Source organism: Physella acuta, unplaced genomic scaffold (assembly GCF_028476545.2).
Source record: "Physella acuta isolate Inbredline_101_S28 unplaced genomic scaffold, ASM2847654v3 ptg000430l, whole genome shotgun sequence".
Taxonomy (NCBI): Eukaryota; Metazoa; Mollusca; class Gastropoda; family Physidae; genus Physella; species Physella acuta.
In genome coordinates, this window is record NW_026731949.1 from 425,001 (window position 1) to 449,341 (window position 24,341).

Genomic DNA, 24,341 nt, shown 5'->3' on the forward strand with positions numbered 1-24,341 from the left:
GAAACCTAACTTATTTATAGTCTTTCGCACTCACTTAAACGAACGTAGGCGCCATAGCTAACATGGGTAGGCTTGGGGCGCCAAATAGCACCCTGTTGGAGCGCCGGAGGACACCAGGAATTGATTCAGTTAAAGACTAGCGTAACAATTCTTTTCCATAGTTTATCGCACTGTTTAAATCGAAATTATTCACCATAGCTCTCACAGGATAGCCCAGGGGGTTGAATTTAACCCTGGTGGGGCGCCGGCGTACGCGTCCGATTCAATTTAGTGAACGACTATTATACCACAAGCTTATCTGCAATCGTAAAGATAGGACTACACATAAAGGACATTTAGGAGCTGGCTTCTAAACTGGTATGTTAAAAAACTAACTAGTAAACAGTACGTTCAGTGTATAACATAAAAAATGCAGTATTTAAGATATCTGTGTTTTATTTACCTCATTGCACTTGATCAATCCACGCTAATTATGTAATTATTTTTCCAAACACCAAAACAGCAATAAAAAGTAAGTTCTTTCCCTGATGTCAAGTTTTTTTTAATAGGGAAGTAATTGTGTTTTCCTAATTTGTCAAGGGACGTAATGCGCGCTAAAGGACTAAAAGTAAATAATTTTCAGACAAAATTAGAATTTTTTTATGGGTGATACATTTTGTTTAAGTTTGATTAATGCACATGCCATCATTTAACAATATAAGTTTAGAACATTAAATTTGTTTTAAAACACCTTCCACATTGTTTTAATCATTAATTTAGAGGAGCACTTTAGATATATCACACTATGGCGAATAAGTCTATTACTTTACTATATTTGTAATCATGACGACGTTCGCTGTCCGCTACATACATTTTTTTATAAATACATATTTTTTTTTATTTCATTCTATATTCACTCTCCGCTACCCTTTAACCGACAACCTACGTACGCCAAAAATTGCACATAGAAAAACATTTTAAATCTTCACATGTTGATTGATATAAAAAATATTTTCCAATATGAAATTAATATATTACCATTAATTATCATAAACATTTTTAGCAAAATAATTCCCGAAATGGCTGAAATCGTTTTATTCATTATTACAAATATTTTTTTTAATGGAAACCAATGGTACACAAGCAAACTTTTAAACACCCTTTTAGAAGACCCTTGGAAAATATATGTTTTGATTTTGAAACGATACACAATCAATCAGATGTTATATTACGCGTATGACTTACCTCATCAGGCAAATCATACTTTACGCCTTTAGGACTTTTCCATTTCTTCCCCTGGTCACAAGTTAACTTAAAGATTGGACTCAGGATCCCGTCATTACCGGTAAAGTCGAGAGGTAAAAGGTCAAGTCTCGAGACGTCAACACCCTTGGTTATCTTGGACAGTCCAGGAGGTAAGTTGGTGCATGTTTTAGCCGCTTCCATCGACACCACCACAGCGAACAATATCAGGAAATGCTTGAACATCTCTGTGAAATGTACAACTGTAATATGAGAAGTTGTGGCAGGCACTTTACAAAATCATTGAGTTGTAGCAAGCCTTTTTTCCAAAACATTGCTTCCCGATGCAGTCTTGACCTACACTCTATAGTAAATATTTGTCCTCTGAGGAAGTAAGACTTTTGCTACACTGTGGTCCACCTTTGGGACAAACAGCAGAGAGCGCGAGAGCCAAAGAGCTAATTCAAAAGTTTTTAGTTTTGTGCCTGACTCACCTTAAGAGCAGTTAGCAGAAACCTGACCCCTCCCTCTTTCCCTAAATATGCTGAGGTCATAGAAAAATATTTTCTATTTAATTGGTTTGTCGACCGATCAGTTTCTTCGAAGCATCTCTTCTGTACAGGTACAGGTACAGGTACAGGTACAGGTACAGGCACAGGCACAGGTACAGGCACAGGTACAGGTACAGGTACAGGTACAGGTACAGGTACAGGTACAGGTACAGGTACAGGTACAGGTACAGGTACAGGTACAGGTACAGGTACAGGTACAGGTACAGGTACAGGTACAGGTACAGGTAACGGTACAGGTAACGGTACAGGTACAGGTACAGGTACAGGTACAGGTACAGGTACAGGTACAGGTACAGGTACAGGTACAGGTACAGGTACAGGTACAGGTACAGGTACAGGTACAGGTACAGGTACAGGCACAGGTACAGGTATAGGTATAGGTACAGGTAGTGAGATGGAGATGTATTATCTGTAGGGTGCAATTTACATGTAGTCATTGCACTGATTTTGTAAAAATAAAAAATCCAGTTTTCTTGTCACCATGAACTTTCCAGGCGTCTACGTTCTTCGTTTTATGCGCCATACACTTTTGGATGCGATGTCCTGTATAAACATCTCTAGTTTAACACCAACCGTAGTCAGCTAAAGTAAGGTAGTGTAACCGGTAGCTTTCAAAGCCCATGACACTTGCACGGGTGTATCCTACCTGAATTTGGCTGACTACAGTTGGTGTTAAACCTTAGGACGGTAGCGTTGCAATGAGTTGATTAAAACTTTGTTGAAAATATTTCGTCACTCTTGTGTGTGAGACAAGATCATCGTATAAGCGAGGGTTTAAGCTAGTAAGTACATAAAACACAAAACAAACGAGAAAGATGTTTAATGCTAATGCACAAATATTTAGTATGGTGTTTAAAACTTACCTCTCAGATGGTCAGTTGGTGTGAAGTAGTTTCTATCTTCTGTGACGTAGCTTTCTATCCTCTGTGAAGTATCTTTCTATCTTCTGTTAAGAATAATGAACGCTGGATTTGTTAAATAGCTTTGAAGTCACGCGAGGCGTGGATACAGCAATCACAGACCTTGCAGGTATCATATTACTTTTAACAGCCTAAAGCGTGATATTTCTAAATTCTCCCCAACCAATTATGGTGTACCAATGATGTTGCGCAACAGATTCTTTTTTATAACATTTATGTAATTTATACAGTATTTACTGTTTTCAGTTAATTATAATTTTTATATTTATACATGTTTATAAACAAAATACCTTTACATTGCACACACAGATTTTAATTTAGTAACATGAGAATTCAATATCACGTAGATATCTGATAGCTTGCAGCAAGGGTCTCCAAACGTTTCAGCCTGAAGGCCGCATTAATTATCAAATATCAGTTTGAGGGCCAGTTTGTTCCAGACATCTCTCCGGGTTGGCAAAGCCCCCCGCCCCTCCCAACGAAATATAATTTATATAGAAATATAGACATATATTCAGCTGTTGCTTCAGCCATAAAGACCTTGCCCTGCTACTTATTGTATACTAATTATTTTTGGAGCTAAGGTTACTGTTGAATTTCCATTTAAATTCTTAAAGATACGGTTCAAGTTAACTTTCTGGTTAGGTTCTGGGTAAATCTCATGATTGATCAAATCTCCAGTTTCTGTAAACGTTCAGGTTCAGTTGAATTGCCAATTGCAGTGAAAGTACTGCTTGCAGTTTAATTTCGGTCCCGGATAAACTTTTGTTTACAGATGGATTAATATTATCCGTTTATGTTTATATATTTAGATTTAGATAAAATTAGAGATTTTGACTTTGGCTTAGGTAACAAGAAAATAAACGCATAGCACCCGTTGTATTTTTCACTAAACGGGCTAATAGTCTTGTCATGAATGGAATTTTAAAAACATTTCATAACATGAGTTGGACTAGAGTTGCGATACGTTACAGTCGGATAACTTTGTTGCATTGGCGGTTAAAATGTTTAAAATGGGTTAGCTACTTATTTTAGATGGAGATTGATTGTTTTTAAGCTGTTTATTAAATTATTAGGATAACAATTTCTGGAAAGTATAGCGGTTGGTGTGTTCTTAGTTTATATTAATTATTCGAGTGAACGTGTTTGCGTTGGATTATTAAAGTATGCAAAACCAGATTTAAGTAATGTGTCATACATTAAATTACTCATTTAGCTTATGTAAATGTTTCAAAGCCTGTATTGGTAAAATGTTTCACGTAAAAGTTTGAACGGGTGATAGAGTTAAAGGGGCAGTCCATAAATAACATCGCAGTCTTGGCAAGGCTGGGATAATTTTTATGAGAATGTGTGACTCGAGGAAAATGACGGGACATAAAAACGTGCCGAGAGACTAACTTCAGCAACCTGTTGTTTACTACCGAGTGAGAACGTGTGGGGAGATTGTCGTAAGCAACCTGTTGTTTACTACCGATCAATCCCCTCCTCTACATCCCACCCCCGCCATGACCTCCTGATGCCAATTACCCCCTGTACAGTTAGCATTAGTACAGGTGTGATAAAAAGTGCCAAATATTTGTTACATGACATAGGTTTCAGAGCGTAGGCAGATGGGCATGAAATAACCACACTAACCTTACGGGTGTAGGTCATCGCTACCAGTTATTACCTCCTACCATGCCCATTACCCACCTCCATTATACTCGAAGCAATTACCCGATGTTAATTACACACTGACTCAAATAATTATTACTAAATAATGAAAAAGTGAAAAACACGGCATTTTACAGAAAAGTGCTGACAGAGTAAGTCATAAATTGTTTTTGAAGTCTATCAAGTACAAAACAGGTTAAAAAATGTACGTATTAAGTTTATTCCATACAGATAATTTATTGAGTCTAACATATGTTTAATTAGAATTATAAATCTAAATGTTATTATTTCACATATTTATAGCAAAAGTTATATACAGTAGTTTCGGCTTTTCTCACTCATTTCAATCGCTAATGTAGCTAGTAACATTTTTAACGCAAATGATTCTTTTAAAGTGTATATTAAAGGTTAGGTTTTGAATTGTTTTGTCGACACTAGGTGCCAGCATTAAAATATTACGCGTGTAATCTAAATTACAAGTAGGTCAAATATGGCTGTGCAACTAAACACTGACTCCGTGTTGAATGTGTATGGGTATTGTACTAAACAGTGATTAAAATGTCACAATCAGCCAATTCATTACGCCTAGATTGACATTTGTTGACATCACGCTTCTTCTTTACTAGATCGACGTCCCCGCTCACTGGGTACTTTTGTTTTTGTCATATGGCTGAGAGATAACTTCAATGCACTATCAACCATTTTAGAAATTATTCTTACATAATAAAATAAAGTGTTGTTTTTATTTTATATTTTTTACTTCAGCTAATGTGAGTGGCTAACAAATATATTAAATGCAAGTCTTGCTTTTATTTTAGAAAACAGGTTTGAAGTATGGCTAAGATTATAGCCATTTGAATAATAGGCAAATTTGCCTATTTGTAAATATCAAGATTTGTATAAATAACGTAGAGGAGGGGAAAGGGGATAACCTGGGATATTTGTCACATGAAGATGTTCTGTTATTGGTTGAGCGTTAAAATGACCATATTTTGATGCAAGATTCTGATAGTGTTGCATTTATTATAAGGTGTTAGTTTAAAATCAAATGTAGTTTTAGGTTTAAGCTTTAACAAAAAAGTTGATTCAGTGTGCAGATAGCTTAGCTGAAGATGATAATCTTTTAGTGTTACTGTTTCTCACGTGCACGTGTTAAAATAGATTTAGGTTTAAATTTAATATTCATTTAAGAATTATTGCTTGTGTGTATGTTTAGAAAATACATTATGTTCAGCCTATGTATTAATATCTGTGTTGTGTTGTTCGCCAAGAATACGATTTCAACTTACGTTTTTACATAGTAGACTTTACATGAATTTTAATATGATTTGAGCCTTATTATTGGTAGCTATGGCAAGTATTTCTATTGTGTTGGCATATGTTTGTGATGGGTATGGCGGGTATTTCTATTGTGTTGGCATATGTTTGTGATGGGTAAGGCGGGTATTTCTATTGTGTTGGCATATGTTTGTGATGGGTAAGGCGGGTATTTCTATTGTGTTGGCATATGTTTGTGATGGGTAAGGCGGGTATTTCTATTGTGTTGGCATATGTTTGTGATGGGTAAGGCGGGTATTTCTATTGTGTTGGCATATGTTTGTGATGGGTAAGGCGGGTATTTCTATTGTGTTGGCATATGTTTGTGATGGGTAAGGCGGGTATTTCTATTGTGTTGGCATATGTTTGTGATGGGTAAGGCGGGTATTTCTATTGTGTTGGCATATGTTTGTGATGGGTAAGGCGGGTATTTCTATTGTGTTGGCATATGTTTGTGATGGGTAAGGCGGGTATTTCTATTGTGTTGGCATATGTTTGTGATGGGTAAGGCGGGTATTTCTATTGTGTTGGCATATGTTTGTGATGGGTAAGGCGGGTATTTCTATTGTGTTGGCATATGTTTGTGATGGGTAAGGCGGGTATTTCTATTGTGTTGGAATATATGTTTGTGATGGGTATGGCGGGTATTTCTATTGTGTTGGCATATGTTTGGGATGAGTATGGCGCGAATTTATGCTTCAACAAACTTTCAAGTATATGTAAGCGCGAGTTTATACCTTGTACATTAGTATAAAGTTTCCTCTTGCTTTATTAACACATTTAGCAGACAGAACAATTATTCATTTAACAACGAAGACATAAAAACAATAAATATGCAATGCAAATATTTGAACAATTGTGTACAAAGTCGTAACAAGCAACATAATTTCCCCTTGTTATTTATAATCTTCCCTTTTCTGATTTTTCTTTTACGGAATGTAAACAAGAGCATCATGTTAAATTAAACAAAATTTACAAAAATAATCAGTTTAAGTTTTGTTTCGTCGAACACAAAGACAAGCAGATTTCTAACCACTACTGCACTCCACAAGTTTCCATCAGAGTTTGATCCACTGGTATCTGACAACCCACCCGACATATCCCGGCATTTAGACATATGCTCCACTGGAGCCAGGACATGTACATGTTGTGTACGTGAACGTGTACCAATATTTCCCCTAATGTTCGTGTGTCCATTGTCCTACAGAGACCTGTTTAGGACAGCCATGAGGATGTGACACTATAACGGTCAACTTGTCCACACTGTGTATTTGTCAGATTGTACAGTAAGATTGTTGTAAGAGTTGTACTGTGTACTGTAAGATTGTTGTAAGAGTCGTACTGTGTACTGTAAGATTGTTGTAAGAGTCGTACTGTGTGCTGTAAGATTGTTGTAAGAGTCGTACTGTGTGCTGTAAGATTGTTGTAAGAGTCGTATTGTGTACTGTAAGATTGTTGTAAGAGTCGTACTGTGTGCTGTAAGATTGTTGTAAGAGTCGTACTGTGTGCTGTAAGATTGTTGTTAGAGTCGTACTGTGTACAGTAAGATTGTTGTAAGAGTCGTACTGTGTACTCTAAGATTGTTGTTACTACTCTATATAGGATGAGGTAGTAATGTAGTAAGTCTCAGTATCTTTCGTTCAAGTCGTCCTATGTATTTTTTATAGTGCGATAAAGAGTAAATTTAAATCATTTGTATACCTTGATGACGTCGTGCTTTAGGATGAACTACTGAATGGCTAGACATAATATAATGGTAGTGTAGACCCTCTCACTGCATAGCTGCGGGACACATGGTCCACAGTTTAAACAGTCAGCCAGTAAACACACTACGCTTCAATGGGTGACCATCACACCTTATCCCCACTGACGTAGTGTTACACTAAGTTATTCTAATTACTACTTTTTAAACAGTTTTTTGTCAACAAAATATTAATAAAGCTGTCTTGACATTAAGTATTTAGATAATTTGTTGTAACAGTTACTACAACAAATGTTTTAAAACCTGTAGATAACAACGAAATTTTTCTTATTTTTTTAAATTCGAAATTATGACGTCACATTATATGAGACCAGTCTACTCGTTATTATCAGAATAAAATAAAAAAACCACAAAGTTTTTTTTTTATAAACACAAGCAAATAAATCTCTCCGTCAGCAACTGCAAATCAAAAAAGCATTTTCTATTTAGTGAAATTCAACGGACTAGGTGAAACAATCAATAAAATACAATTTGGTATAAGACATACTTAGTTACCTCGCATTTTATTAATTACATATTATGTCCTTGATTATAGTTTTTTTTTAAACCTTAATGCAATAAATTGGTTTTGAAATGAAACTACTGTTTGATCTTTTTCTTCGATATGTCAAAAGTAATATATATATATATATATATATATATATATATATATATATATATATATATATATATATATATATATATATATATATATGTTACGGTCAAAGCCCGAAGTCGGCCAATGCTAGGATTGGCCGGCCAATCCGCGCATTGGCCAATATCGCCTCCCATAGGTCGGCCAAAGTCCGAAACTTTGCTTGATTTCGGCCTTTGGCCGGCCAGTCCGCGGACTGGCCGTGGTGGACCGGCCAAAGTCTTAATTAGAAGATCATCTGGCTAGGGATGACCGGCCAAAGTCCAAATTAGAAGATCATGAGCAGATTTTGGGGTTTTTTTTAATGCCGTAAGGATCATGAAATTAAGACTTTATTGATTATTAATTAAAGTAAATGACAGAAACATTCAAATATTTTATTGTACTATAGTCTCAATCAATCAATATTATCACTTGTTACAACAAGTTGAACTTTAATGGCATTTAGAATTACATAGCAGCTTGTTATTTTTACACTTGCAGCGATCTGTTGTGCATTTAGATGTGTAATTGCAGCGAGTGTAGCCTTGGCCGCCAGTCAATGATTGTGAAGATGCGATGGTTCGTAGTGATTTTTCCTCAGTGCCAACTGACGACAATAAGAGCAGTTTTTCGTGAAGAATTGAAAACTCACTTCTAGCATGCAGTTGTTTTAGAACACCATGTTCCGTTCCTAATTTGTAGAAACCGCCCTCGACGCTCATGACAACTGCAATCACGCTTCGCGAATCACCGTGACCTCTGTCAACATCTGGAAAACGAATGCGTAGATTGTCATCCACTTCACCATCTTTAAATTTTGTATTTTATGTTTTAAGCATCTTAGCACCTTGAGTTTGCAAGCCAGTATGAGCTGCTGACCTGTGTTCCATGATGTCTTGTTTGTTGTGACACAATCTGCAGGTAATGTTCCCTCCGTACCCTTCGTCTGCTTCATTTGGTATTCCACAAATAGCATGGACATCGTTGCCGCAGGATCCAAAAGAATGAGCTGCACTACAATGTTTTTCACAAACTATATAGAATCTGTTGGCCACATTATTGTCACGCAACTGGTCTGGGCGTTCCGCCACGGCAGTAGATGTGTTAGCTGAGGATGTCGTTGCATTTATGGCAACCTCCATTTCTTGTTCAATGTTCTCAAGATCTTCCTCAGTAATTATTTTATTGAGAGTCCATATATGGAAACTAACATGGATTTACATTTTTTTCTTTTGACAGCCATCTGCTATGTCTGTCTCATGGTCTGACGGCCCTTTTGGTCTATGTCGCCTTGCATATAGAATGCTATACAAACAAGAGCTGAACAATACGTTACTCTCAATGAAAACGCACCCAGAATAATGAAAATGCGATCACAACTTATTCTAGATAGAACATTGGCCAGGACATCCCGGCCAGTACGCGCATTGGCCGGCCAATGTACAAAATACGCTGTCAAGTTTAAGCGCTTCGGACTTTGGCCAGTACGTCCCGGCCAGTGCGCGCAATGGCCGGCCAATGTACGAAATACGATCTTAGTGCTACGTTCTTCGGGCTTTGGCCAAGAGAGCCGGCCAATGCGCGGATTGGCCGGCCAATCCTAGCATTGGCCGCACTTCGGGCTTTGACCGCAACATATATATATATATATATATATATATATATATATATATATATATATATATATATATATATATATATATATTGTGAATGTTTATTTCAGTTTCTCAATTAATACTTGTAAAAATAGTTTAAAATTGTTTCCTTTACGGAGTTTTTCTGTGATTTATTATTTTTGTCCGATTAAAATAAGTCCCCTATACTTAGTATATTATGATAAAGTACTGAGGTGTTAAACAGTGAAAACTGTCAACATTTCATGTGATTAATTTTGCACGATTACTATACTTCCTATATACTCTGTACACGAGAAAGTACAAAAGACCGTAATAGTTTTCAGAAACAATATTAACCATCATTTATCATCATTTATTATAAACCGACGACAGACATGAATATAATCTTACAGATGTACAAGTTACTTTGGGCATAACATTTCGATCAGAACCTGATTTACATTCACCCTTCCGTCCGTAGTTTTGATCTTTAATAAATGCACAAACAGTTGTAAAAAGTAACTCGAAAATATGCACTTGAGAAAAATATTTTAATATAATTCAACCCACAAACAACTAATTTAAAAATTCAAAAGTCTGAAAAAAAAAATATATCAGTGTAAAACATCTTCATTTTGGCTCTCTGTTGTAAATTTTTTTGAAATAATTTCTCAATGGTACTCGTGTACTTGTAGTTATGTCATTACTTTAATGGCCTTATAGCAAAATATTATCATTTCTATGTAGTAGTTTTAATGTATGCTAGTTTTCGGTTTTGAGCTAAGTAAGGGAAAGTACGACAAAATCTAAAGAAGGATAAATAAAAATTCCACATCATCAAATGATTAATTATAAAAGTAAAAGAAAACATTTAGAATAATAAAAATGAAAAGCGTTGATACATTAAAAAAGCAATATTTCTTTAGCTGTAAATAATACCATATTGATTTCGCAAGGGGATTTGCCGTTTAGTTTAAATAAAATGGCAACGGTCATTATTGTAAACTACAATTTTTACACAAGTACACTAACTGTGTATGAGACTTTAATTAAATTTATGTAACACATTACGTTGTATTTACTAGCGGTAAGTTTACTACTACTATCCTACACCTAAAGTTAAGATATAAGGTTTTAAATTTTTTAATCTTTAGTTTTCTATTAGCTGATAAATTTCTTTCGTAAAAGTAATAATTTATATCTACTGATTATCCGTCACTCTCAATTTTAGTAGAACTAAACATATTATAAGCTAACCATGGAGGAAAAAATAGAGCGAAGAATAATTTTGCTACTATATTTCATTTAGGCAAAGTGAATTTCTCACTAAATATTTTGAACATGATTAAATTAACAATTTTTTATTCGCTGTTTGAAATAACAGCTGATTGTATTTTGCAATGAATCGGGAAACGCATCTTCTATCAAAAAAATTATTACTTTATTTCGACGACATACACGGCACTATTTTCTCATAGCTGTTTGCAACAACAAAAAAAAGAAGAAGATGCCTTTTATATTTTCAAAAAAATTGTTTAAGTTTATAAACAGGTGAGTATTTTTTTTCTTCTAATTATTAATTAATTTTAATCCAAATTAAAAAGATTGTCTAATTTTATTTCCAAATTGATGCGCTGTGCTTGGTTTAGTAAATATTACTGAATAGTTATAAATTCTTCAATAGGCTTTTAATTTAGTTTTTTATTATATAGATAACCGCAAGATACATACATTATACAGCGACTATAGTTAGCGTAAATAAGTAAACAAGTTAATTAAAAAAGTCTAGTGACATTTATGCGCAATTTCCTTATGTTATCTAAAAATAGCTCTGACGTATAATGTTGGGGTGCGTTCAAGCTAGAAGAACGATCGGTTTGTAGGTGTTTATGTAATTTTAAAATTTGTGACCGAACGAGAGGATATTTTTGAAAACTTTCTTCGGCAATATTGTTCTAAATTATGGCAGGAATCGATTGGTACATGTTTCAAGTCGCTAAGTTTTTTTTTCTAAGTGGTCTAGTTGCCGAGATATGGGCCAAAAACTGAATTTTTTCGAGGTTTTTTGGCTTTTCCGGGAAATACATGAAAGAAACCCGGAATTTTTATGGCCTATGCTCATTCTCGTAACTTGCTTAACATAATTGCTTTTGGAACTAGTCATCGATTTTGCTTCGTTGAGGAGGAGATATGACTTAAAGCCCGGACACACATTCATCCATACATTCATCCATCCATTCCCAGAAATGACGAGTTAATAAACGCAATTCTCCAGAATGGAAATTGCGCTAAAAAAATATTTTGATATGTTAGACGAAATGTACTTTTTATATTTATCTTTACGAACTGGTGGCTAAATTAATACGTTTTTACTTAATAATATGTTTGCATTAATTTATTTATAATATGGAAAATAACGGAATAAGTATGAAGCAAATGTTCTAGGTAAATGGAAGCAAAAGTAAAACTGATCGAACAAAATAAAAAAAAATATCCCACAAAAACATACAGAGACAGATTTAATAACCTTGCAAATTAAAGTTCATTCCAATTATTTAATACAATATTTTTGTGTTAATTTGAAAACATATAAGTATATGTTACAAGTTGTGCGCCCGTTTGGTAGTCTATTGAAGGTTTCGATATTACTGCTTCATGTTTTTTCATAAGCTACCTTACTAAATGTATTTGACGGCTAACTTAAATCCCCGGGCACCTTGTATTCCTCGGGCACGAAATGTGATGTACAGTGGCCCGGGGGAGCTGACTGAAGGGGGAAGTTTATAGCCACACGCAGACAGAAGCAGTGGGGCACTCGTAGACGTCCCGTTATAGATGTTGAGAGAACTGTCCTCGTCGCATCGAAAATACAGTCTTTGTTCCACGTTAAAATCTAAAAATCTGGATAAAAACGTTGAAATATAAAAATCTGGATAAAAACGTTAAAATAAAAATCTGGACGAAAACGTTAAAATATCAAAATCTGGATAAAAGCGTTAAAATCTGAAATTCTGGACAAAAACGTTAAAATAAAAATCTGGACGAAAACGTTAGAATAAAAATCTGGACGAAAACGTTAAAATAAAAATCTGGACGAAAACGTTATACTAAGTCAGTTAATAATGAAGCAAAGAAATATATTGAATAAAAAAAAGTATGAATAGATTAGTAAAACATAATATCTTTCTGTGGAAAATATGCTAGTGCTTAAGCTGCTATTTAAAATGGTAGTTAGGAAAACTTTGACGGATTTTTTCTTTTCAACAATCAGTCGCTCTAGTACAGCTACAAGTGTTGAGAGCAGACATTGATTTCATACGGAGAATTAATTTTGTACTAGTACACACTCATCTTAATACATTTTAAAACGCGTAAACATTTTACAACATGTAAACATTTTACAACATGTAAACATTTTACAACATGTAAACATTTATAGACATGTAAACATTTTAAAACATGTGAACATTTTAAAACATGTGAACATTTTAAAACATGTAAACATTTTAAAACATGTGAACATTTTAAAACATGTGAACATTATTTGGCAGGGGGGGGGGTGGGGGAGAGGGCAGGCCGTTTAGGGGACCCACAGCCGAACATAAATAATATTTTTAAAACTTTTGATTTTAATTTTCGTGCATTTGTTTCTTGATATTTTGTTTGTATAAAAATAGCGCTGTAGCTGCGGTATGCTTATCTTCCGTAAACATTAAACTACATTACACAAACTGTAGTGTAAAATATAGGCAAAAATATTCTAATTTTAATGACTTTTGTGCCTCGTTGCTCCCCTTTTATAGTCAGCTAGAGACACGTAATTGTTCGACCGATCCTCCAAAGTGTACTGTGGCGGATGGGGAAGGGGGTGGTGACCAAACAGATGTGGCTCAAAAATTGTCGTCAAATTAATATTTTTAAAAAGTTATTTTTAATTGTGTTTTTTTTTAACTATCGTCAAGGCCGAGTTGTATTTTCCCTACAATCAAACACACGCTGTCGCAGGCAAAAATTCTTTTTAAAAAAAATGAAGTCCTTAGCTTGAGAAGCCGCTGGATATGTAGTGGGCTTTCAGGGTGTGTGGTCCTTGTTTTCGGCATTGTTTGGGGACCCGAAATCCATTGTTCATTTTTCAATGTTAATATTAGTTTGTAATTGTGGTTGAATTTGTATCCTGTGTTTGTGAAATTGGTAGAACTTCTATGCTGTACTATCCTGCACTATCCTGTATCCTACAAATAATCAAAAGTTATGTAATACTAGAAACTTCAGTTTTACATACGTTTACTTGTTTTCCTTCTACAAGAAGTAGCATAGTAAAATTTTAGGGCCTATACTTTGAATTATCTCCCATGAAAAAGTTTTATAATGTGCTATGCTAACGTACATAGGCGCTTTTTTGTCTCTTGCAAGTTTTTCCCCGAGTCCACCCGCATCCCACCCCTCTTGCTTAGCCTCGCAAGTATCGAGTAGATAAATGTATTGTGTTTTAACCACATCTTAACCAGTTCAGCAAATTTTGTCATCACTAGTCATCAGAATTTAATTTATTTGCATAATATTGTGTGCATCTAATTCACAAAACAGGGAAGGTAAGATTATTTTTACATAATTATTTTGAAATAAATTAGAACGTTTATTAATAGGTGGCGTCATTTGTGGATGCCACCCCCCTCCCCAATCGACGTGTGAGTTGGCCACATACAGTTTTACATGTGAAAAACATGATTCTGTCTTATGCATTAATACATCATTCATCCAATCGCCATATAAAATTTGGGAAGCTATTGAGTACAGCTCTGCGAAGGTTTCTGTCATAGGCCTAACAATTGTTTACATATTGGAGTGGGGACGCCCCACAGAAATATGTGATTTAGCCCCCCAAGATCCTCAGTGGCTATCTTTGCACCTGGGATCCACTTATTATGTGTACCACATAGGGAACACGGTTACTACTTAAATCCACCGGCGGCAGTGTCATCAGGAGCGCATCACACATGAGCAGATTGGCCCCTAGTCCTTTAAAAGTTCAAGAAACAGTAGAGAGTTGCACCATTCACACGTGCAGTAATGTAACCGGTGTGGGAAAACCTCTGATTTATTTGTGTAACAGATGAAAAAAAAAACACTTCTGTCCATACTAACTCGAGTAAATTAAGAAAAATTAGAGCGAAACCTGTTATATACAGGGGCGGAACTACAGTGCCGCCAGACCCCGCAATGCGGGGGGGGGCCCACGCCATTTAGGGGCCCACGGCCGACCATAAAAAAAATTGTTATAGTTAAAAAAAAAATATTTTCTTGCATTTTTGACTTAATGTTTGTTTTGTAAAAAAGATTACCGTAGCTGCGGTTGGATTATCTTTATTCTATAGACACCACCCCTTGGTCATTTTCCTTCGTTTTTAAACCACTGTGAAAGCCGAGTCCTCTTTCTCCTACAATCAAACTTATCAAAGATAAGCAAACGTTCAAACCACTTCCATGACTTATTTCCCTTTTTTAAATAGTCAAATAGTGATGCTCATAAGCCTTTTTTTAATAGATTTGTACTAAACAAACCAAAAGCAATTACTTCTCTTTATTATTATTTGTTAATAAATTACTTACTAAAGAATGACACTGTATAAAAAGAAAATGTGTTTAAAATTTATAAAATAAATACAAAAAAACATAAAAATAAACATGACACGAGACACCATTATTTTCATAAAGCTTTCATGTTTTATATTCTTATGACCTAGTTAGAGGTCTTGCGGCCGACATAATATACCACTAATTTTAACAAAACAGACTAATTCACTTATACACATGACATGATGTTGTAATTTGAATCAATTAAAAAAAACACACGTGTTTCTCAAAACACGAACAGGCCAGCAATAAGTATCCTATGTTCGTATTTTGTGTTTGAGTATATATATATATATATATATATATATATATATATATATATATATATATATATATAGGCCTATATATTCATATGGGTGGGGGCCTAAAAAATTTTTTTGCGGGGTGGCCCCTTATTTCTAGTTCCGCCACTGGTTATATATATATATATATATATATATATATATATATATATATATATATATATATATATATATATATATATATACATATATACATACATACATATATATATATAAATTCTGCGGGGGTGGGGAGGCTTTTTTTCGCGTGCCGCCACTGATATTTAGCATTCAATGTATGTATGTATATGTAAAGGTATTAAACTTTCACGAGGAAACGAAATTACCTTTCATAATCATATTATTGATGTACATACTGTAATGAAATTTAGGGGAATAGAGCCTAAAGGGAATGGATGTTCAGTAGAAATTGAGGCTTACAGGCATACAAGTCTTAGAGCTAAACTTTAGCGTGAGGCACTACAGTTAGGATGGAACACAAATAACACCATAACGTGTTTGATACACTCTATTTTCATATGCAATATTTTAAACATCCATAAAACAATCAAAGAATGTATATTGTAAAACCTATACATATTCTACAACATTAAACGTTTGGTTTTATTTACCTACAGAAAGTTCCAATCATAACAAAAATGTATTCTATACATTCAGCGTATGTAACTGTTTTATAAAAAAATCTGAAATAGATGTAACAGCTCTTAAAGTATAGAAACTTACATGAGTTTCGTAATCGAGTAACGTCTAGGAGAGACAGTCCAATTGTAATTTGATTGATATGGGTAGTTCCACGGGTAATTTGGGCTTTTTATAAATGTGGATTCAATTTCTGCGTAAATCGCTGCAACACAAAAATACATGTCTGAAAGATTCACGTCTTGAAGGTGTTTTGATAAGTAGTTTATTCTTGACCGAGTCCATGTTATACCTTTCTGGCTTTCTAATCATAGAGTTGTTTGTACATTTTAGCGGAACTTGATTTTACTACATGGCAGTTACATAAACACTAGACACATTGCCTAGCTTCGCTTAGGTTTTCAAAAAATAAATTTAGAATATGAATGATTAATTAATTTGTGATCAGCTGTTATTTCGGATGCTTAAGTTTAAAAGTAATTTCACTAAAAGAAAAAAAATTAAGTATTCGTATGATTATCATTTGCAAGGTAATTAGAGACTCAGTTGATGGAATATCTAAAACATTAAATTACATTATTTTCTTGAAGTTAATTTCTACACTTTTTAGGACACATAAGTTAATGCGAAATGAAATTCTTTCTCAAACAAATTCTGAATTTTGTCAATTTTTTGAGTGCTTAAAATAGTATAAAATCGATTAAAAAATTATTTCTTCGTTAAGTTAAACTACGTTTACGTCATTCGATCTGTGTAAACAGATCAAATGACGTAGACTTAGTTTATCTTTTTAAAAAAAAATAAAAATCTTGTCAGATCTATCGGCCCTCCGGATTTTCCCGACTTGCAGAACTTTTTCTTTTTGTTATCGTCCGGTGTCGGTCTACAACATCAGGGGGCGGCATAGGGGTCGTTGAGCAAAATTGATTTTCAATGTATAAGTTACGTAAGGAAATTTTTACTCGCGGTCTAGTTTTAGTGGTCATCTAGGGTTTAGAGTCTGACCGACAGTTTTCCAATACGTCTCATCAACTTACCAATGTGCTTGCAACTATTTAGCCTAATATAAATTGGGTAAGTACCATTAAATTTGTGTTAAAATTATCCTCTGTTTTTTCACACACATATTACACAGATTTTATAGGGAAATACGTTTGGTCAGTTTTGACCGCTTTACTGAATTTTACCCAGGGACGACACTTTTTTTTTCGGGCATCCATCGGCATTTGTCCACGACATCACAAAATTATAAACAGTATTTCACTCGCGGTCAGTTTTTAGCCTGAAAATGTAATTTTAATTGTTTTTAAATATTATTTTAAACGTGTAAACTGTGTACTTCAGTCTCAGTAGAAGTGAGCGAATCACTTTTCTCAATTCTTTAACTTTTTTGTTATCATTACTAAAGTCGTAGAATTATCGATATTTAAAAAATCTCTAACTGAAAAATAAAAAACAAATACTTCATACTAACAGTAAAAGTAGACAAACTTAAATCCTCTTTCATGTCTGCTGTTGTCTGTAACGAATACAAGACTCAGGTTGAAAGTTGAGCTGACTGGTTCAGGGATAGAATGACCACACCAAAGTAATAACGATCGGTTATAGTTAAACACAGAAGCAGACATTTCAAAAACGTTTAAATAATCCCTCGTGCACTCTGCCGGGGACACGGGATGTAGCAAGATGTCTAAAATGCTAAAACATAAGAAATATGTGTACATTAATAAAACATCAAATGTGTGTACATTAATAAAACATCTGATGTGTACATTAATAAAACATCTGATGTGTGTAACACAAATAATAGGACTTCAAAAGGGCACGTGAAAGAGTAAGACTAAAAAAAGGTAAAGGGCAAAAGGAAAACGGAAACAGCCAAAGACAAATGTCAAAATGCAAAGGGCTAAGGACAAAGGTAAAAGGACAAAAGGCGAAAGGGCGAAACGGCAAGCGACAAAGGACAAATGAAAAAAAAAGACAAACGACAAAGGACGAAGGGCGAAGGTTAGAAGATGAAGGATAAGAGGTAAAGGGTAAAATGTAAAGGGTGAAGGGTAAAGGTTAAACGTCAACGATCAAAGGTCAAAGGAGAAGGGTAACCGATAAAGTGTAATTGTAAAGTTTACGTTTATGGGCAGTAGTGATGACAGTTGTAATAATAACCGATACCACGTATACTAAGGTACGAACATTTATTAAGCTAAAAACAAATAAAGGCTCTAATTTTCCTTGTCATGTGCTTAGAATTTAATAAACATTATTTAAAAAATAGGAAAATAGGAATATATCTATTAACAAGACTTCTCGTATATTTAAATGAAATCAGATGAGTTTCTTCCAAAAACTGTACTTTTTAATAGTTTTATTTAATATTAAAATAAAAAAAAAATATTATAGTCATTGGAATATTTTTGTGATTTAGAATCTTACACGATATTTGTAATCTTGTTTGGCATAGAAGGTATGTTCCAAGTTTCGAAAAGATTTTCTGGATACCCTTGAGGATAGCCTGGGCTAGTTATTTCAGTTCCCACATTATCGATCGCAAGAGGTGAGACAATATCCTCTGGAAAACAAAGAGCCATTGCGTGAATAAATAAGTAAAGGAACAAGAACTAAGTAATAAACAGGTATAGTTATGTCACGAACTGTGGCGATAAACAAAGTTGTGTCGTAAAGTTATCAAGCGTTCTATAGAGACTAAATTATCTACAATAAAATAAGCACACTACACGAAACTCAAAAACACAGTAATAAAGGTCATGTCTCTGTTATCATATAACTTACAATAAAATTGCATTACTTATATATATATATATATATATATATATATATATATATATATATATATATATATATATATAATTTACCTTAGTAAAACTATGACCGGATATTGAACCTAAGTTAGTTTCATTATCAATTCACACTAACCATAAGAGTAAACAATTTTAAATCCTCGTCCGCTACCGCTTGTATCAGTACGGAATACCAAAAAAAGACTGTTTGAAGATCGGATTGGACGAGGTATGTCCTGGCCGCAACGAAAAAAAAATGATTGGGTCTGTATCTGACGTCCCATTATGTATCCTAAGGTAATCTTTTCCATTGTATCCCTCGCATATGTAGTCCTCAAGAGTGAATATGTCGAAATCTAAAAAGCTGATAGAAGAAAATAAAATTAAGATATCTACATCCACTCATTTAAAATAAGTTATACTAACATATTTTAGCGTTTTAATACACGTCAAGTTTAAATTGTTACAAGTTTAGACATTTCTAATTCATGCGTTAATTTCTCGTACATATTAAAGCACGAAGTAAATAATATCACTACTCTCGTTTTTTACTTTCTCGTATATACGAAGTATGGAGAAAGTCTTGTAATCGTGCAAAACAAAATCGAGATTTTTACAAATCTCGATGTTTTACGCCTCAGTGAGTCGGAAAAACATATTTTTGCAATCTTGTCCGTATGTCTGTGTGTATGTGTGTCTGTGTGTCTGAGTGTCTGTAAACATGATAACTTGAGTACCGTTATAGCTAGGCTGATGAAATTTCATATTTAACTATTTTATCAAAATCGTAGATCCATATAAACTTTTGAGTGATTTCCGATAACTGGAAGTGGTACTTTTTCTACTTTGAATTTTTCAAAAGCCTATAACTTGAGTACTATTTCAGATAGATAAATGAAATTTCATATGTAAGTAAAGATCTAATCCTCTACCTTCTATCAAGTTTTGAGTAATTTCTATTGACCGGAATTAGTAATTTACGCGTTTTCCGAATTCTCAAAAAACGCATGTAAATTTATAAAGTACTAATAATATTCCGCACTATTATGCACACTTTGTTTTGGCGTTCGCTTGTGCGCAATTCTTTTTTTTCTACGAGATTCTATTCTATTTTTAAAAGTTTAAGTAATTAAAAATCATGTCTACATTCCGAAGTTGCCGTCCCACGTAGTGTTACATAAGAATATTCGAGAAAGTTTAAGGGAGATCACTCCCGTTTTTTTTTCAAGACGCACCGAATATCAGTATAGCGTCTTTCATCTTATTTATTTTATCAAAGTATTAATTCCTCCATTTTAATGTTTAGTAGCACATTTAATTTATATCTCATAATTTCCGAGTCTGTTTCCTAAAATTTAGAAGCTTACGTCAATGTGGTTATTTTGTTAGGCCGAGCAGGTATTGTCCAATTGTGTCTATAATTGTTTGAGTAGTTCAACGGGTAGTTTGGAGTAAGTATTTCACCTGTGTAATCGGTCTCGTCAAGGGGTGCTGAAAGATATTTTAAAATTTATTTTAACACCCAAAGAATGAATGGTTAGATTACAAATGTTTATTATGTAATCCGTTAGAGTTTTATTCATAAATAAAATACCTAAACGAAATCGGCAGGCAGTGGCGTAGCTAAAGTAAACCTAGAGTAAGCAAGGCATAGGGCCCGAGGAACATAAACTCACTGTTCAATTTTTAAAAACGTTTAAACTTTTACATTGAAATGTTAGAATTTATTTTATATGAACAATTTTAAAATTGTAAATAGCTACCGATTTTTCTACTGTGGGAAATAAAAAAAAAATAATTTGGAAAGCCCCCAATCCTTTCGTAGTGTACAGGCAATGGCATTAAGTGTGGGGGTGGGGGGGGGGCGGGGCGCTGAACAGGGCCCACCCGTAATAATAACATCACAGGCATTTAGAGGATTAACCTCTGTTGTCAGATACGGCACCTTCTTTTAGCAGTTTATTTACAGAAGTCGCTTAAAACATCAACTGACTTGAAAACTCTATTCTGTCTGCCCTCCCCGAAATTCCATCCAACGTGATTACAACTGACCTTTTTTTAAAACAATCTTTGGACAGATTTTAACATGAAGCTAAATTAATATTTCGTCAAGTGTTTTTGGTTGTTGTTAGTGTAACACATATGGTTACCACCCAAGGGGGGGGGGGGGGATAAGTAAAGTTTTAATTCATTGAGTTGCGGCCCCTGTGGGGCCGTTGCCCTGTTGATGTAGTTGTGTTGCATGCTCTTGTGAGCGATTTTAACTTTTGCCCCATGTCATAGGACTGTGGGTAGTTTCGTGCCTAGCTGTGTCAGTCACACGCAAGGCTGCTGTCTGTGGACACGGTGACGTACCAAAATGTAGACCTAATGAAGGTAGTGTGGGTATATAATTTCTGTTTATTGTTAGAATACTTATTTGTGTTTTCCTGCTAATGCTGCATGTGCACACTAGTTAGGTTGAGTATTTATATAAGTATTTATTTTTGTACTACTTATTGGTACTTGTTGGCTGTACTGTGTACTGGCCGCAACATATTGTATTGTACCCGTGTATGTTTGTAGCCTACACGTGGTGTTATCATTAATGTAACTTTTTCTTTACATTTGGTTTAGGGCTACAGTTCTTTTTTACTGTCTTCTCTGTTTTCTTTTTGGTTTTCCTGTTCGTTTGGTATTCATCTGTAATCGTCGTACTACTGTGTTCTGCATCGCCGTCATGGCTCGATGTAGTTTATAAATCCAGTACTTGACAACAACTGTCGGTGTCAGTGTGTCCTAAATCTCAGGGTCAGCTCGTCTTAACCTCAACACCTAAGTGGGTAAAAGCATCCCCACTGAGTGAGGGTTACATTAGGTTTAACCTGCATGACTTTTTTGTTTGCTGATCTAATTTATCTTTAATAAATATGGCGCTGCCAACACTATAATATTTGTGTTTGTCTGTTTGTCCTGTGGTCCGTTTCTTGGGCGTCCTGCACAGCAGGTCAGGGCAGGGCTACTGCTTGAATCAACGGTCAAACTGTACAGGCGTATCAACGGTCAAACTGTACAGGCGCATCAACGGTCAAACTGTACAGGCGCATCAACGGTCAAACTGTACAGGCGCATCAGCCAGCGCTTCGGTGGTTGTGGGATTCTGTGCGCCATGGGCTCCTGCATGAGCACTTCGGCGGCTAAACTCGTTTTAATGAGCGCCATACACTATTAAAATTGATTACGAAATGCAATAAGGGGAGTCCTCCAGTTATTTGGCAGTAGTAACAAATGGGTGTCACGAGTTGCCCTGTAGCTACCTGAATGCACAAGATACGTTGATTTGGCGTACTAAAGAGAAGGGGGTACTACTCTTAATTCAATGGTCAAAATGCAACATGGTTGGCTTCTGACGCCCTAGGCAGACTGAAGAAGCATTACAGCAACCTACACTAGGGTGCGGGTGGGCCTCTACATTCGATGAATAACCCAAACCAGGTATTGCATCCCGCTACATATGGTACTGTTCTTAAGGAGGGTTCATAACGTGCATAAGGTTTTCAATCAGCATGCTATGGGCGTCTGAGTGGTAGTGTGGACTAGCCAACGCTGAGCATTAAAGATCCAAGAAATAAAACACCGTTGTCGTTTAATTTTATTTTTTTTAGAAACCTGGGTCATACGTCTAAAAATACACAATATGTAACCTGTTGATAAAACTCTCATACAATGTTTTGCCACCCCGATATGTACGACTAAGTCGCAGCAACGCGGACGGGTGCAATAGTTCTGTATAAAAATGATTTAGTCTTCCATGAGAAGAAGCATTAGATATCTATAATGGTTTTTTTTTAATTATGATTTTTGCTCATTATGATGATGTTATGAAACAAATTTTAGATATTCCCTTTGGTCAGTAACTCGTAAATATATTGAGCAATATGAGCATGAAAAAAGATCTAAATAAATCATGAGCATCATTTAAAAATTGTGTTTGGTTGGTGATAACAGGATCGGCTGTCCCCTGTGTGTTTACTGAAGGTGTCAGTCACCCCACCCTCTCCCCCTCCCCTCCAACAATTTTGCATTATCAATGGAGTGTCACCCCTCTATTTCTAATATTTTTTAAATTTAACTTGATAAAACATAGTTTTGCCAGTAAATTTTACAACATTTCGTCAAGATGTCACTCATAAATGATGATCCAGATGCGGACCGCACCTTTGCCTTGTTACGCAATATATTTTACGCTAATGAGTAGTTCATAATAATACAGTAGCGTATAAATACACATTCAGAACGTGTAAAATACAAAATGTAAACTACTGAAAACTTCACCCTTCTATGCAGCAACCACTTTTTCCGTTGCCCAAGTTTAACTTCGTTGAACCTAACAGCTAATGAAAGGGACCCATGATAATTCATGCTAGGTGCCCTAAAAATCCTAGCTACGCCACTGTCGGCAGATAGAAGCGGTGTAATGTTACATATATTAAAATAGGGTGTACTGCAAATGCTACGAACTTTCTTTACCACTTAGAGATTATCAAATTTTTTTCAAGCTTTGTTTTACACCAACTCATTGTTAATACTGTATATACTAACCGTAACTGAAGGCTAACTTAAATCCGCGTGCACCGTGCAGCCCTTTGGCACGAAATTCGATGTATAGGTTAACGGTCGAGCTGACTGGACGCGGGATGTTATAGCCACATTCAAATAGAAGAAGTCTGTCTCTTGATGACGTCCCGTTATATATTTTAACGTAGTTATTGTCGTCGCATTGGGAAGATCGTGGTTTTTCGATATGAAAATCTAAAAAGCTGATTTAAAAGATAAAACATATTACATCAATAAACCAATCCTATATTAACTATAAAAAGATTCATAATGTTGAAAATTTCATTTAGAAAGAAATTACCAAGATTTTTTTTTGTTTGCTCAAAGTTCGAAGAAGTTGAATAAAAATAGAAATTTAATAGAAATGAAGAACTTTCTAATTTACAGAATCTTACGTGATAGTTGTAACCTTTCGCTGTACAAATGGTATAGTCCAGGAAGAAGCTGATTGATATGGGTAGTTAAGCGGGTAGTTTGTGCTTTGTATTATATGTGAGTTACTAGGGGCAATGTTTGCTGCAACATAAAATTACAACGCTGTAATTGGACGCTTTGACATAGTGAATAAGCTATAACGACAACAATATTTACACACTTTCACACCCTTCATCTTCAGTCAGCGAACGCGCCTAATTCAGTGATAAATTACAACGCCCCATTGTATTCATAGTCTATCGCACTTTTTAAAACGAGCA

At 34.9% G+C, this 24,341-nt stretch overlaps 1 protein-coding gene and 1 long non-coding RNA gene across 2 annotated transcripts in view; both read right to left on the bottom strand.

The window, feature by feature from the left end:
- The window catches only part of LOC131942861 (cubilin-like), a 56,377-nt gene extending 37,093 nt beyond the window's left edge, over positions 1-19,284 (bottom strand). Inside the window, exons 1-4 of the mRNA XM_059302822.1 lie at positions 19,187-19,284; positions 18,686-18,821; positions 17,727-17,950; positions 16,337-16,457 (exon numbers count right to left, since the gene is read on the bottom strand). Coding sequence (XP_059158805.1) covers positions 16,337-16,457; positions 17,727-17,950; positions 18,686-18,711 — 371 coding nt within the window. The 5' untranslated portion in view covers positions 18,712-18,821; positions 19,187-19,284. The remainder of the gene's footprint in view (positions 1-16,336; positions 16,458-17,726; positions 17,951-18,685; positions 18,822-19,186) is intronic.
- An 11-nt stretch (positions 19,285-19,295) lies between these two features.
- Positions 19,296-24,104, bottom strand: LOC131942862 (uncharacterized). Its single transcript, XR_009386818.1, has 4 exons — positions 24,042-24,104; positions 23,632-23,849; positions 20,418-20,541; positions 19,296-19,414 (listed from the first exon to the last, which is right to left on the bottom strand). It is a non-coding gene; the product is annotated as an uncharacterized LOC131942862 (long non-coding RNA).
- Between the last annotated feature and the right edge of the window lie 237 nt (positions 24,105-24,341).